Genomic DNA, 15,403 nt, shown 5'->3' with positions numbered 1-15,403 from the left:
CGCACAGCAAGCGATAGAACTCCCGGTCTCCCAGTCAAACTCCCACAGGGACACTTTGCATATTAGCCTTTTACATATATAGATTAGCATTTTTGTTTCAACTTGAAGAACTCCCTTTAACTCTTTTTGTAAGTTTGGTCTAATGGTGATGAACTCCTTCAGGTTTTATTTTAATGTAAAACACTACCTTCAATTCTAAAGGACAACTGATGTGTAGAATATTCTTGACTGACAGTTTTTTTTCTTGCATTACTTTGAATATCATCTGGCTTGCAAGGTTTCTTTTGCCGTATCTACTTACAGTCTTACTAGAGGCCCGGTGCATGAAATTCATGCACAAGGAAAAGGGGTCCCTCAGCCGGGCTTGCACCCTCTCCAATCCAGGATCCCTCTCACAATCTGGAACCACTGGCTCCTATCCGCTCACCTGCCTGCCTGATGCCCCTAACTGCCTAAATTCTCCCCCCTGCCAACCTGATCCCCCTAACTGCCCTCCCCTGCTGGCCTGATCCCCCTAACTGCCTAACTGCTTGCCACTGCCGGCCTGATCCCCCTAACTGCCTATCTGCTCTCCCCTCCTGGCCTGATTCCCCTAAATGCCTATCTGTTCTCCCTTCCTGGCCTGATCACCCTAACTGCCTATCTGCTCTCCCCTCCTGGCCTGATCCCCCTAAATGCCTATCTGCTCTCCCCTCCTAGCCTGATCCCCCTAAATGCCTATCTGCTCTCCCCTCCTGGCCTGATTCCCCTAACTGCCTATCTGCTGTCCCTTCCTGGCCTGATCACCCTAACTGCCTATCTGCTCTCTCTTCCTCTCCACGCCCATCAGACCCCTGGCACAGGCGTACTGAGAGCTCTCTGCCACGGCCCTTCCCCCATCCTGATTGGTCATTACGTGACGGCATCCTGGGCAATTTGTATATTCCTCTTATTATTAGTATAGATGGGGGATCCCTTATATGTATCAAGTTGCTTTTTCCTTGCTGCTTTTAAGATTCTCTCTTTTTCTATAACTTTTGATAATGTCATTAGAATGTGCATCAGTGTGAGTCTCTTTAGATTCATCTTATTTTGGTACTTTTTGGATTTACTGGATCTCTATGTCTGTTTCATTCCCCAGTTTATGTCATTATTTCTCTGAACCAGCTTTCTACCCTTTCCTCTCTTTCTGTCTTTTTATTTAAATCATCACCCAATGATGTTTTTATTGATTTGAGAGACAGAGGAAGCGGGCAGGGGAGAGAGAGAGAAACAGTGATCTGTTGCCTCCCACACACACCCTGACCAGCTATCGAACCCACAACCTTTTATGCTATTCAGCATGATGCTCCAGCCAACTGAGCCACCTGGTCAGGGCTCTCTTCCTTTTGAGATCCCCTATCCTATCTAATAAAGAGGGAATATGCTAATTGACCCTCATGCTGTCGCAAAGATGGCGCTGCCCACAGCCAATAAGGAGGGAAGATGCTAATTGACTGCCCCGCCCTCAAGGTTGGCAGCACCCAGAGCCAATAAGGGAACATGCTAATTGACTGCCATGCCCTCAAAGATGGCAGCGCTCAGCCCCGCCGGCACATCTGCCTCTGGAGTCCCCCAGTCCCCACAGCCCCCCAGCCACCCAGGGCCTGCCCAAGGTGCAGGCAAGCCTCGGATGGCGGCTTCCCCAGCCGCCCAGCGTCACCCGAGGCACAGGTAACCAGGGCCGGCCAAGGCTTGCGCTGCCGGCAATGGCAGAGCAGAGGTGTGATGGGGGTGTCGCCTTCCCCTGATTGCCGGGTTGCCTCCTGCCCCAAGAGCTCCCAGACTGTGAGAGGGGGCAGGCCGAGCTGAGGGACACCCCCTCCAGTGCATGAATTTTCATGCACCGGGCCTCTAGTAATGTATATATTAGTCCATTTATTGTTGTCTCATAGGTCCCTTAAGCTATCTCAATGCTGTTTTATCCCTTTTTGCTCCTCTGAATGGATGACTTCCTCTGCCCTATCTTTAAGTTTACTGATTCTTTCTTTTGCTTGCTCTAGTGTACTGTTGAACCCCTCTGTTGAATTTTTCAGTTCAAGTATTATAATCTTCAGCTCTATCGTTTCTATTTGGAACTCTTTATATTTCCTGTACCTTTGCTGAAATTCTCATGCATTACTCTCCTGACTTCAGTGAACATCTTTTTTTTTTTTTTAATTTAAATTCTTTATTGTTTAAAGTATTACTTACGTCTCCTTTTTCCCCCATTAACCTCTCCCCAGCCACTCACACCCCCTTCAGTGAACGTCTTTATTACTGTTATCTTGAACTCTATCAGGTAAATCGCTTATCTTAATTTCATTAAGATCAGTTTATAGAGATACATCTTATTATTTTGTTCGGAACATATTCTCCTGTATTTTTGTTTTTCTTGATTCTCTGTGTTGGTTTCTATGCATTATGGAGAACTGCCACTTTTTCTAGTCTTGACAGTGTAAGAGATGAACCTTGTCAATTAGCCCAACCTGAGCTTCTTGCCTCTCAAACCTTTGTGTATGTCTAAGCTGTTATCTTTGTTCTCACTGGCTCTTACCAGTTAAGCGTATGTCAAGACCATACCAAAGATGAGCATTGCAGTCAGCACCTAGATACTGGCTGATTAGACGTCAGGCCCTCAGGCAGCAGCTGTGAAAGTAGGCAGTCGGATCCCTTTCAGGAGAAACTGGGAAATGGGTCTTTTTGCCTGCTTCCTCTGCATCTGAGCCCAGGCATATGGCCATGGGGTATGAGTTGTTCCGTCCCCAATTTGAAAAGTGTTTCTTTGCTATAGTTCTATGGAACTTGTGAATGCAAGCCTATTCAGAGCCAGGTGATTTAGGGGACAAGCTCATAAAGGAGCAATTTTATATGAAGTTTTTCAGAGATAGTAAATATATATATATCCTCTTATATAATAAAAGCCTAATATGCTAAGTGTCCGGCTGGCCGTTCAACCAGTCAAAGTGTAATATGCTAATGATATGCTAAGGTTGCTCAACTGCTCACTATGACATGCACTGACCACCAGAAGGCAGACGCTTTGGCTGGTAGGTTAGCTTGCTGCTGGGGTCCGGCTGATCAGCACTGGGCAAGACGGGCCAGACACACCCTGGAGTCCTCCCTGTCCCCGATTGTGCACCGGTGGGGTCCCTCTGCCTGGCCTGCGCCCTCTCGCAATCCCAGACCCCTCAGGGGATGTCAGAGAGCCAGTTTCAGCCCGATCCTCCCAGGCCAGGTTGAGGGACCGCACCAGTGCACGAATTCATGCACCAGGCCTCTAGTGTGTGTGTGTGTGTGTGTGTGTGTGTGTGTGTGTGTACACACACACACATACTAGAGGCCCGATGCACAAATGTATATATACACACACACAACATATATATATCTTTATGTGGTAAGTATAACATAAAATAATACTAAAAATATGGTTTCTTATACTTTACCATTACATGTGGTAAAGATGGGTCAGCATATAACATTTAGTCTTGAGAAAAAAACATCGTTCTATACGTAAAAAACTGAAAATTATTTTTATTTTTTAGGTTGTCCTTTGTGGAGGGTCTTCTCGAATTCCAAGGCTACAGCAGTTGATTAAAGATCTTTTCCCATCTGTTGAGCTTCTAAATTCTATCCCTCCTGATGAAGTTATCCCCATTGGTGCAGCTATAGAAGCAGGAATTCTTACTGGGAAAGAAAATCTTTTAGTGGAAGACTCTCTTAAGATAGAGTGTTCAGCCAAAGATATTTTAGTTAAGGTATGTTTAGTTTTTCTTTTTCATAAAAGTGGTATAAATTTGATACCGTAAACCATGTTTTCTTTTGTTTGTTTCTTATTAATCCTCACCTGAGGATATTTTTCCATTGATTTTTAGAGAGAGTGTAAGAGAGAGGAAAAGACAAAGGGAAACATCGATGTAAAAGAAACACATCAATTGGTTGCCTCATGCATGCACCCTGACCAGGGCCCAGGCTGGGGAGGAGCCTGCAACCAAGGTACGTGCCCTTGACCGGAATCGAACCCAGGACTCTTCAGTCCACAGGCCGAAGCTCTATCCACTGAGCAAAACTGGCTAGGGCATGCATACCATGTTTTTACAAAAAAACTTTGTATACTGATAAATATTTTTAATTTATAATTTTACTTTTAATGAGTTTTTTATATTTTGTTTTTATTGATTTTTGAGAGGGAGAAAAGGAAAGAGAGAGGAGGAGAGAAAGAAACATCAATGTGAGAGAACTACATTGATCAGTTGCCTCCCATATGTGCCCCAACTGGGATCAAACCCACAACCTAGATATGTGCTCTGACTGGGAATTGAACCCGAGACCTTCTGGTGCACAGAATGATGCTCCAGCCAATTGAGTCACACCAGCCAGGGCTATATATATTAACTAATTTTAATCATAAATTTCTAATATAGGTAGAGGAGATGTTTCAATTCATTTTTAAAGTGGGTTGGGATTAAGGATCATTTCTATTTTCTTGTCTATCTGTTGTTTGCAACAATTATAAGCAAGAAATATATATCACATTTTTAATAGGAATTTTTTATCATTATAACAATAAAAATCAAAAAGATATGCATATTATTTTCCTGCTTATTAGGGAGTTGATGAATCAGGAGCCAACAGTTTCACAGTACTGTTTCCATCAGGGACTCCTTTGCCAGCTCGAAGACAACACACATTACAAGCCCCTGGAAGTATATCTTCAGTATGCCTTGAACTCTATGAATCTGAGGGGAAAAACTCTGCAAAAGAGGAAAACAAGTTTGCACAGGTAAATACATAAAATTGGATTATGAATTAGTCACATGAACCTATAGCTTTTCTTTGTGGATTAGACTCAGTTTAATATCAATTAATAGAAAATGTGATGAATGGATTAATTCTTATTCGTTTCTGTAAAAAGAAATAGGCAATTTTAATTTGAAGGAGTGACAGGAAAATAAAAGCAAAATACAATTTATACTTATACTCTTTCTCTTTTTGCTCTTGACCCTTCTTGGTTATAAGGTGTGACATTGTTTGTTTGCTAACTGCCAGGTGCTGTACAAATATACTCTCAAAATGCTGTGAGATAGACTTAATTATGTGCATTTTATAGATGACTAAAGAAACAGGTTTATGGTAGTAAATACCTTATTATTTCCTTAGTTGAGCTTATTTATCCTCAGGTTGGTTGTACACTTGGGCCCATGCTGTTGCCATTAAACCATATTGCCTCTGATACAGATTAAGTTTGCTTTTCAAAATACCACATGCATATTTTATGCTATATGGTCCTCTGTATCCTTTTAAAAAGAGTGAAAGGAGCCATGTTATTTGCTTAGAACATACCCAAGAAATATAGTTACATTAAGCCCTGGCCAGTTCGGTCAGTGGTTAGAGCATCGGCCCACGGATGGAGAGTCACGGGTTCAATTCTCAGTCAAGGGCAAAGTACACACAAGGGCTGCAGAACCATATTTACAATAGGATATCATTTGTATTTTGAAAGCAAGGGTCCATGTGAGGGAAGAGGTGTTTGGGTAGGTGTATGTATTTAGAGATAATCCGGTATGGATACAGAAAATATCTATAGGTGTTTGAACTATATTCAGGAACCTTAACAGTGGGTAGGTTTGAAGATACCAAGAGGATTTTTTTACTTAACACTTATACTGAATTTTTTTATAAATAGCAAAGGGCATAAGCATGAATTACTTTTTAAAATATATTTTTTTATTTATTTCATAGAAGAAGGGAGAGGTACAGAGATAGAAACATTAACGATGAGAGAGAATCATTGATTGACTCTGCCCCTTATTCAGGATCAAGCCCACAACCCGGGTATATTCCCTGATCAGGAATCAAACCATGACCTCCTGGTTCATAGGTCAACACTCAACCACTGAACCACACCAGACAGGCATGAATTACTTTTATGTAATAATAAAACAAATGTAGGTAACAAAAGACAATGTATATCTTTAGCTTTAAATTTATTTTCTGACTTTAACAAAAGAATAATGAAAATACATATATAGCATGTTGGCACCACCTAATCTTAAAATCTACTGGTGTAGGACTCCTTCAACTAGTAAAGTTTTCAAAAACTCGTCTAAATGATTCTGTTGTGTATTACTATGTAAGCACTTTATTCTATACCAGATTTCTAACCTTGAGTGGCAGTCTTGGGATTCCTTAGCTTCTCTCTCATACATTTACTACCTTTTCTCTTCACATACTTCTCTGAGATTCTGCAGCTACTCTCAGTATATCCTATATATTATATACATACTGATTTCTTTTTATATAAACAGCAAAGGACATAAGCATGAAGTACTTTTGTGAAAATATATTTTTATTTCATAGAGGAAGGGAGAGGTAGAGAGATAGAAACATCAATGATGAGATGGAATCATTGATTGGCTGAACCCCTTACTAGATCAAGCCCGCAGGATATGTACATATCCTATATACAGATGCCAGCAGGAGAGGAGTTAGTCACATACACTGAATTTGGAAAGAGACTCTTTTAGAGAACCTACCTGTTCTAACTTCTTCCTTTCACAAATGATCAAAGTAAGATACCTAGTGCCTTGCCTAAGGTCATAAAACTTGATAATGACAAAATCTGAAAAGTTACTTCCAAACTTGCTTTATTGGTTAACCTTTCTTTAGGAAATTGAGAAATTTTATAGTAAATTCATTAGTATCTTTAACTTATAAATGCAATCTTAGTTGTACAAAATAATTTGCCACAGGTTTCTTTTAAATAGGTTTTCAAGGTGTATTTAAAACATTGGAATTTTTTAAAAAGTATATATAGAAGGCTTTCCAAAATATAATTTACATGTTACTGTAGTTATCTTCTATGCTCTCCTGTAGGATACATTTCATTTCATAATTAAAAAAGCTTAATCCTGTTCTCTAAATTTTGATAACTGGTAAGAGAATTAAAAACTGCTCTATTTTAAAGGTTTTGTTTTAGTAATAAGTAGGATTTGGCCCATTGAAATAACTGCTGCATCTGTTTATTAATATGTCAAAATACTGAATCATCTTTGTGTTATTTCTGCATAAACAGGTTATACTCCAGGATTTAAATAAAAAAGAAAATGGATTACATGACATCATAGCTGTTCTAACTATGAAAAGGTACAAATTAAACTACTTCTGATGTTTAAAAAATTCACTTTGAGACTTGCCTTTTTTTGTCAGTTTGATTCTTCACCCATTGTCATTCTGGGAAAATCATTTAGTAAAAACCTGTATTTTATTAATGATTTGTATTTTTGTCCTACAGAATTACTGTATTTTATAAAGAAAGTATATCTCAGGTCATTTGCATTCTAAATTTTTTATGAACTTTTTAAATATTTTGGGTATAGTCAACCAAAAAACTAGTTCATGCAAATTGGGATATAATTTTTATTAATTTTAAATACTAGTATAATTTTCCAAGGTTTACATAATTCACATTATTTGTCCTAAAAGGATAAGTTTATTTCAATATTGCTACAGAAAATCTCTAGGAAATAAATTACTAACTAAATCCAGCTGTTACCATTTCCCTAGCAACAGTTCATCCATAACACTATATCTTTCAAGTAGATCATTTTGAAATTAACATTTGGGACAATTCATTTCATAAACCATACTTAACAAGAATATTGAATTTATTAGAGTATGTTTGCCTTGGCCTGGGCTTAAAAATGGCATGATGTGTCTTGAGCTTGAATAAAGTCTTAAACTTAAGGTCTTTATCATTGTGGGTTTGCAAGGAATATAATTTTGGTTTCAGTGGTCTAAAAGGAATTTTTTTTTTTACTTGAGAGTATGTTGGGACAGTGAAACAAGAAAGTGCTTGGCATAAAAGAAGCAACAGGCGAGCCCACGCAGGCCTGCTTTGGTTCTCCAAAAATGCTGTAGGAAAGAAATGAGCCAAGGCTAGGCTGCTTTAGCTCACTGGGAAGTCAGAAAAAGGGGCCCCTTGGAGACAGGTTCAGGGGGTTCCCCCGGGATGAGCTGCCGCTGTCCACTCCTCCCCTGGTTGCAGGTCTCATGGAATCCCTTAGAGTTTAGGAGGTGCTAGGCCAGTGATGGCGAACCTTTTGAGCTCGGCGTGTCGGCATTTTGAAAAACCCTAACTTAACTCTGTTGCCATGTCACATATAGAAATTTTTTGATATTTGCAACCATAGTAAAACAAAGACTTATATTTTTGATATTTATTTTATATACTTAAATGCCATTTAACAAAGAAAAATCAACCAAAAAAAATGAGTTTGCATGTCACCTCTGACACGTGTGTCATATGTTCGCCATCACTGTGCTAGGCTGTGGGGGAAGAAAAGGAGGAAGGAAAGGCACGAGTGTGCTCCTGGGAGGGTGAGCGCAATAGGAGGAAATTTTTAACAACTATGTAATTATAGCATATGATTCTAAATTTAAAGACACTGAAGTTCTATTTATTCTTTATCTTAATACTCTTCTTTCAAAAATTAACATTATCTCGTTTATAAAAAGTCCACAAGTAATTTCTTAAGCACTTTCTCTTTTTATAAAATGAGATTATGAAATGTTATTTTTGTTTGTTTAGGGATGGATCTTTACATGTGACATGCACAGATCAAGAGACTGGAAAATGTGAAGCGATCACTATTGAGGTGGCATCTTAGTATTTTAGAAAAATCATGACTCTTTTAGAACTAAATATCATCAATTACTTGGTTTTGTTCATATGTGATGTTTATATTGAAATACTTTTGGATGAACTGTAATCTATGTTTCTATTAAAATACAATATATTGATAAATGTTGCAAATCCTTTTTGTTTTCCATTTAAGATGAATCAACGGTGGGAAATATAAGGAACTCTTTCTATCATGAAGCTGTTTAAAATTAAATTGATGTGAATTGAAGTGCATTTTACTGAAATTTAACATTGTTTTCTTAAAATTGTTTCTATAATGTTAAGAAAGAAGTCTTTTTTCTTTTTAATCCTCACCCAAGGATATGTTTTTATTGATTTTGAGAGAGAGAGAAAAGAGAGAGAAACAAACATCAATGTGAGAGAGAAACATTGCTCAGTTGTCTCCTAATGTCCCCTGACTGGTAATCAAACACACAACCTTTTCTTGCACAGGACGACGGTCCAACCAAATGAGCCACCGAGCCAGAGCAAGAAGACTTATATTCTTATTAGATGACTAAGAGAACATTGAAAAGTCTTTGGTATTAAATGGAAAGAAAAATTCAGAACCATGTACAAAATAAGATACCTTTTTTGCTTAAAAGAAAAAAGTAAACTCATAAACTCACCAATGTGTGTGTAGATATTCATGTGACACAAAGAAAGTCTGGAAGGCTAAATAGCAAAGTCTTTAAACCAGTGGTTCTCAACCTTCCTAATGCCGCGACCCTTTAATACAGTTCCTCATGTTGCAGTGACCCCCAACCATAAAATTATTTTCGTTGCTACTTCATAACTGTAATTTTGCTACTGTTACGAATCGTAATGTAAATATCTGATATGCAGGATGTATTTTCATTGTTACAAATCGAACATAATTAAAGCATAGTGATAATCACAAAAACAATATGTAATTATATATGTGTTTTCCGATGATCTTAGGCGACACAGGGGTCAAACGACCCACAGGTTGAGAACTGCTGCTTTAAACGGTGCCTTCTTTTTGTAAATGGAAATGTAGGAGAGGTGCTCGTTTTTTTTACAATTTTGTTTACTTTAATTTTTCCCTCTTATAAATGAATATTCATCAGAAAATATTCTCTGGGGTATTTAGATCCTCAGTGGGTAATTAATGAAAAATCTTATCTCTAAATAAACAACCCAACTAATTTGCCTGTATCAGGGGAAAGGCATGAGTAGCGCACATTGGATCTTATTACCAACATAGGATTTCCACTTATTTTTCTCCTTGGTTCCCAGCAAGAAGAAATGTTTACTCAGTGGTCAAATCAAAAACTGTTGTTTATTACCTGTTCAAACTTGTGGGAGATAGATGGCAGTAATCTTCTATTTCTAAAGATGCAGAAACCGTCTTTCCTGGGTTGGCTCAGTGGAGAGAGTCCGGGCCCATGGACTGAAGGGTCAATTCCAGTCAAGGCATGTACCTCGGTTGCAGGCTCTATCCCTGGCCCTAGTCAGGGCATGAGCGGAAGACAACCAGTCAATGCATCTCTCTCACATTGATGTTTCTCTCTCTGTCTCTCCCCGTCCCTTCCACTCTCTTAAAATCAATGGAAAAAAATAACCTCAGGTGAGTGATTAACAAACAAAAATGATGCAGAAGTCAAAAGTAAACTTTTTCATGATTATTCTGCATCAAATTATTGACCAAAGCACAAAGAGAATTCAGATATGATTGTAAGTCCACAAAGAAGCAGCCTTTTGGTAGGCATACCTTATTGATTAAGGCTGGCTATTTAGTCATATCTTAGGATCTTTTCCCAAGTTATAAACACGAAAATAAAGTAAACATGTATAAGTTATTAAGTGTTTTCAGGAAATAAGAAAATACCAACTAAGAGAGTTGAATTGCTAAATCTAAATGCTCTGGAAGAATTAAGATTTTACTTTGAAGTATTGTTAGCTTATTTTACTATATCAGGGTTGGCAAACCATGGCCAGTGTGTTAATTCTACCCCACACCTACTTTTGTGAATAAATTTTTTAAAATGTTTTTATTGATTTCAGAGAAGAAAGTAGAGAGAGATAAGAACTTAGGAGCTCTCTGAAGGGTTTCGGGACCCTGTACCCTACTTTGAGAGTTGCTGCTCCAGATATTAGACACAACAAAGCCACGTTGAAGAGTCAAAGCCTAATCTATCCCCTGGAATTAGTGGATTCAAGACTCGAAAATGATGGAAACAGTTGGTTTACAAAATATTTAATCCATTTGTTCTGTAAATTTTTACTGAAAGAGAATGGAAGATAGGAAGTACCTACTTTAGATAGGGTGACCAGGAGAGGCCTCTGAAGAAGTGACCTTTAAGCTGAGACCCAAGTGATAAGAAGGTAGCTACCTGAACAACAGGAGGGGCATGTACTCTGAACCAGAAATTAATTAAGAATTTCCTCAAGTTATTTATTTTTTCACTTATTTATCTGTTCTTCCCAGCTCTCTTTCTTTATGTCCACGTTATATTTCCAGCACTCATACAGTGCCTGGCACATAGAGATGCACAATAAATGATTTCTGAATGAGGATAGTGAGCAAAGGGCAGTAGCACAAATTAAGGTTAGGGAAGCAGGGTTCCAATCACATAAGGCCTTTTAGATCATCCAAAGGTTTGGGTTTTATTCTAGACTTAGGGAAATATTTAAAGCTGGAGAAGGAAACATTCCACTTTATGTTTTAAGGTCACTTTTCTGGCTGTGTAGAAAGTGGATTGGAGGGTAGCATAGTGGAAGTGAAACCAGGTAGGCTTTTATAGGACTCCAGTTGAGAAATGAGGACCCATACTACTAAGATAATACCAGTAGCAATGGAGAAAAGGGGCAGAATCAAGGTATATTTGGGATGTACCATTGACATGGCTTACTAATGGAATTAATTTTGAGAATGAGAGGGTGAATCAAGATGATACCTAGCATCTGGTCACATCTGGTGGCAGCATAGGGAAATGTGGTACTGCAGCCTCCCACAACCACATCAAAATTTACAACTAAAATACAGAACAACCATCATTCAGAACCATCTGAAATCTAGCTGAACAGAAGTCCTACAACTAGGGCTGTGGTCGGCAAACGGCGGCTTGCGAGCCACATGCAGCTGTTTGGCCCCTTGAGTGTGGCTCTTCCACAAAAAAAGTACATGCAGGCGTGCACGTACAGTGCAATTGAATCTTCGTGGCCCATGCACAGAAATCACTATTTTGTGGAAGAGCCACACTCAAGGGGCCAAAGAGCCGCATGTGGCTTGCAAGCCGTGGTTTGCCGAGCCGCAGTTTGCCAACCACTGAAACTAGGGAATTAAAGAAGCACATCAAGACCTGGTAGGAGGGGTGGAGACACCGGACAGAATTGCAGACCAGTTGGTTTCCCACAACCCATTTGTGGTGGTTTAAAATTGGGAGAGATATCTTGGATGTGGAGGTTTCCCTGAGGAACAAGAGGACACTGCCACACACCAGGCCCCCAGCCCAGGGTTCCAGTGCCAGGAAGAGAAGTCCCCACAACTTCTGGCTGAGTGACATGGCTGTGGAAGACCCAGGTAGGTCCCCTTAAAAGGCCTATGCACAGACTTACTCAGACTCACTCCCTTTGTGTTCCAGTGGCAGAAGCCTGAAAGGAACTTGGAACATTGAGGAAGGAACTACCTTGTCTGGAATCAGGGCAAGAGCTGGAGGGACAGTTTTCTCCCAGATAGAAGTGCTGGTGGAGGCCAGTGTTCCTTTGCTGAGCCCTTCCTGCCACAGAGCTAACAGGCTGTGCCATATCTGAATCTCCATCAACCTGGCTCACACTTTTCACCCTGCCCCAGTGGTTCTCTGAGACCCCGCCCCTCCCTACTTGCAGGGTCATCCAAGCCATTTCCAGTGGCTTTTCCATACAACTGGCCTCTTTTGCCTCTTGCTTTGGGCTTTACTAAAATCTCTTAAACAAGCAGCAACTGGCATCAGTGTACTCTGTAGCTCTCAATTTGCCCCAGGTCCAGCACTAGTAACAGCCCACCCTGGTTCACAGCTTGGTCTCTCCTGGGCACCTCCAAGCTCAACACAAGTAGTAGCCATCTGCAGATTGCTTAGTAGCCCATGCTGGGTGGCTCTGGACAGGGCACAGGCAGACTTTGCACCTCCTGGGAGGCCCAGAGCCAGTGCAGCCAGTGGTCAACTTGACCACCCAGATTACAACCCTACCACCTCCACGAGTGTCACACTCAAGGGGTGGACTCAGTGAGCACCAAAGCCCCCACTGAAGCAAGTCCTGCTGCATTCAGTTCCTGCACAGCAGCTTTTCTACTGTAATTGTAGCTGATCCTTATAGTGGATTGGCCTGCGGGTCAGTCCCTCCTAGTGAGGCTGACATACATCAAGGCTCAACTACAGTAGGACTGCACACAGTTCACACAAGGTGCACCTGGAGTTCCCAGCTCAAGTGTCTGGGGTAGCTGAGCACTACCAGGGGCCGGCAAAACTTTTTGACTCGAGGGCCACAATGGGTTCTTAAACTGGACCGGAGGGCCGGAACAAAAGCATGGATGGAGTGTTTGTGTGAACTAATACATGTTACACTGCTGCTGGTGAAGGAGCGGAGGGGAGAGCAAGAGAACCCTCCGCTCTTTCGGCTCCACGGGCCGGATAGAACAGCTGAACGGGCCCGGATCCGGCCCGCGGGCCGTAGTTTGCCCACGGCTTGCACTAGACTCTACAGGACACCTACTACACAAGGTGACTCTACAAGTCTGGGAAGCAGTAGATCTACTGAATATAGTAGGTCCTCGGGTTACGTCAGAGATCCGTTCCTACGGCGTGATGTACGCAATTTTCGCCGTAAGTCGGAACCCACCTACATAAGCATCTACGTCACTCACATGGAGCACATACACAGCAGTAATGAAGTGAAACAGTAAAAAAAAATTTAAAAGATAACAATTCCTGACTTTACTTGTGGTAAATAAATAATAAAAAAACATAAAGCACATATATACATACGTTGAAATGATGGAACTTTTTTTTTTATAAATAAATGGGAGATGGCGACGTAACCACGAAACACGTACATCAAGTCCTTGGATTGCCTGTACATAGAAATAAATACAGGGAAGCAGCAAAATGCAGAGACAAAGAAAAATGTCACAATGAAAGAACAGGAGAAATCCCCAGAAAAAGAACTAATTGAAATGGAAGCAAGGAAACTACCAGTTACAGACTTCAAGATAATGATTAAAGGATGCTCAAGGGATTTAATGAGAACTTCAAAGAACTTAGTGAGAATTTCAAGGAACTTAGAACAAGCATGTCAAACTCGCAGCCCATGGGCCACATGTGGCCCACAACAAATATTTTTGCAGTCCAGCGAATATAACAGTATGTAAGAAACATTTTAATAAAAATTTCATAACTTAATTTTTACAATATCCTGTTATACATAATTATCAATAACCAACTGCAACGTTCGCTAATGACTGATTACTATAATTGTGTTGCATCATTTCCTTTACGCGCCTTACACACAGGTGCACCATTTCCACTAATACTAGCAGCAAATATTTTAGCAGCCGATTGCCACATCATTAGTATTGGACTGACTTGTTTGGTGTGCGCAACAGGAAATATTTTCTCTTTCAGAGATCAAGAAAAATAGTTTTATTTGCATTATGCTTATTAATTTGTGCCGTTATTCAGTGTCTGGTAAGTTAATGTTCAAGAAAGAGATATTAATTTCTATTAAAATGTTCTATTTTATGTTTAACAATTATTATTTATTTCAGCCCTTCGTATTCAGCATGTCTCTATCGAAATAAACCTACATTTCTATGAATATTGAAGCTTTTTTTTTTTTTTTTTTTTTTGCGGCCCACATAAACTTAAACCTTGTTTATTTGGCCGTTTTAGCCTTTGAGTTTCACATGCTTGACTTAGAACATCAGCAACATAAAAAAGAACCAGTCAGAAAGGAAGCATACACTAACTAAAATAAAGAATAATTTATAGGGGGTCAACAGTAGAATAGAGGACACCAAGAATCAAATAGCCTTACTCTTTCATAAGTCCCTTTGGCTTTCTACTTGGGGAAACCAACCAACCAACCAATGAATAAATCCAGTGAACTTGCCATAGGAATCCCAAGGCAGGACAAAGAAGAACTCCAGTGGTTAGGGTTGTGGCAAAGATTTTATATATATACTAGAGGCCCGGTGCACAAAAATCGTGCAGGGGGAGGGGGGAAGGCAGGTCCCTCAGCCCAGCCTGCACCCTCTCCACCCAAGACCTCTCGGGGGATGTCCAACTGCTGGTTTAGGCCCGATCCCTGCAGGATCAACTTTGCCAGAGAGTGCGGTTTGGGGCAGCTCCTTAGAGGTCACCTGGGTGGCTCTGGTGGCCTCAGTCTTTGCAAAGGGCTTTTGTGAGACAGTGGCTCCATGAGGCCCATCATCCTGGGCACAACGAGGCCAGCGCTTTGCCTCTAACCCTTTCCTCGTTTAGAGCAAAATCTCCAGGTTGGGTGGGAGAAGCAAAGCCATTGAATAATTCATTTCTTCATGAAGAATTCATCCTCTGTCAGAGCCTCCTGCCTCTTGTACCAGCTGACCCTATAATTAGACTGAGCAGGACCATTTCCTTCCCCGCACCGGCTCCGAAGCGAGCTCTATCAGTCTGGGGCCAGCGGGAGGCAGATGGCGCTCAAAATAGGGCAATTTAAGGAGGCCTGGCAAAGAGAAGTGGG

General features: G+C 40.5%; 2 protein-coding genes across 11 annotated transcripts in view; both read left to right on the top strand.

The window, feature by feature from the left end:
• HSPA14 (heat shock protein family A (Hsp70) member 14) overlaps nt 1–8,803 on the top strand; it is a 58,581-nt gene extending 49,778 nt beyond the window's left edge. For 4 of the 7 annotated variants that reach the window (XM_059659862.1, XM_059659877.1, XM_059659841.1 and 1 more), the window contains 4 exons: nt 3,543–3,755; nt 4,607–4,780; nt 7,073–7,143; nt 8,588–8,803. In XM_059659862.1, the coding sequence (XP_059515845.1) occupies nt 3,543–3,755; nt 4,607–4,780; nt 7,073–7,143; nt 8,588–8,666 (537 nt within the window). In that variant the 3' untranslated portion in view covers nt 8,667–8,803. The remainder of the gene's footprint in view (nt 1–3,542; nt 3,756–4,606; nt 4,781–7,072; nt 7,144–8,587) is intronic. The other 3 variants (XM_059659886.1, XM_059659896.1, XR_009447976.1) reach the window with 2 other exon arrangements.
• MSANTD7 (Myb/SANT DNA binding domain containing 7) overlaps nt 1–15,403 on the top strand; it is a 501,345-nt gene that overhangs the window by 48,671 nt on the left and 437,271 nt on the right. The gene's annotated exons all lie outside the window — the stretch shown is intronic.

Source organism: Myotis daubentonii, chromosome 1, assembly GCF_963259705.1.
Source record: "Myotis daubentonii chromosome 1, mMyoDau2.1, whole genome shotgun sequence".
Lineage (NCBI taxonomy): Eukaryota > Metazoa > Chordata > Mammalia > Chiroptera > Vespertilionidae > Myotis > Myotis daubentonii.
This window is presented reverse-complemented; position numbering and strand designations above follow the sequence as displayed.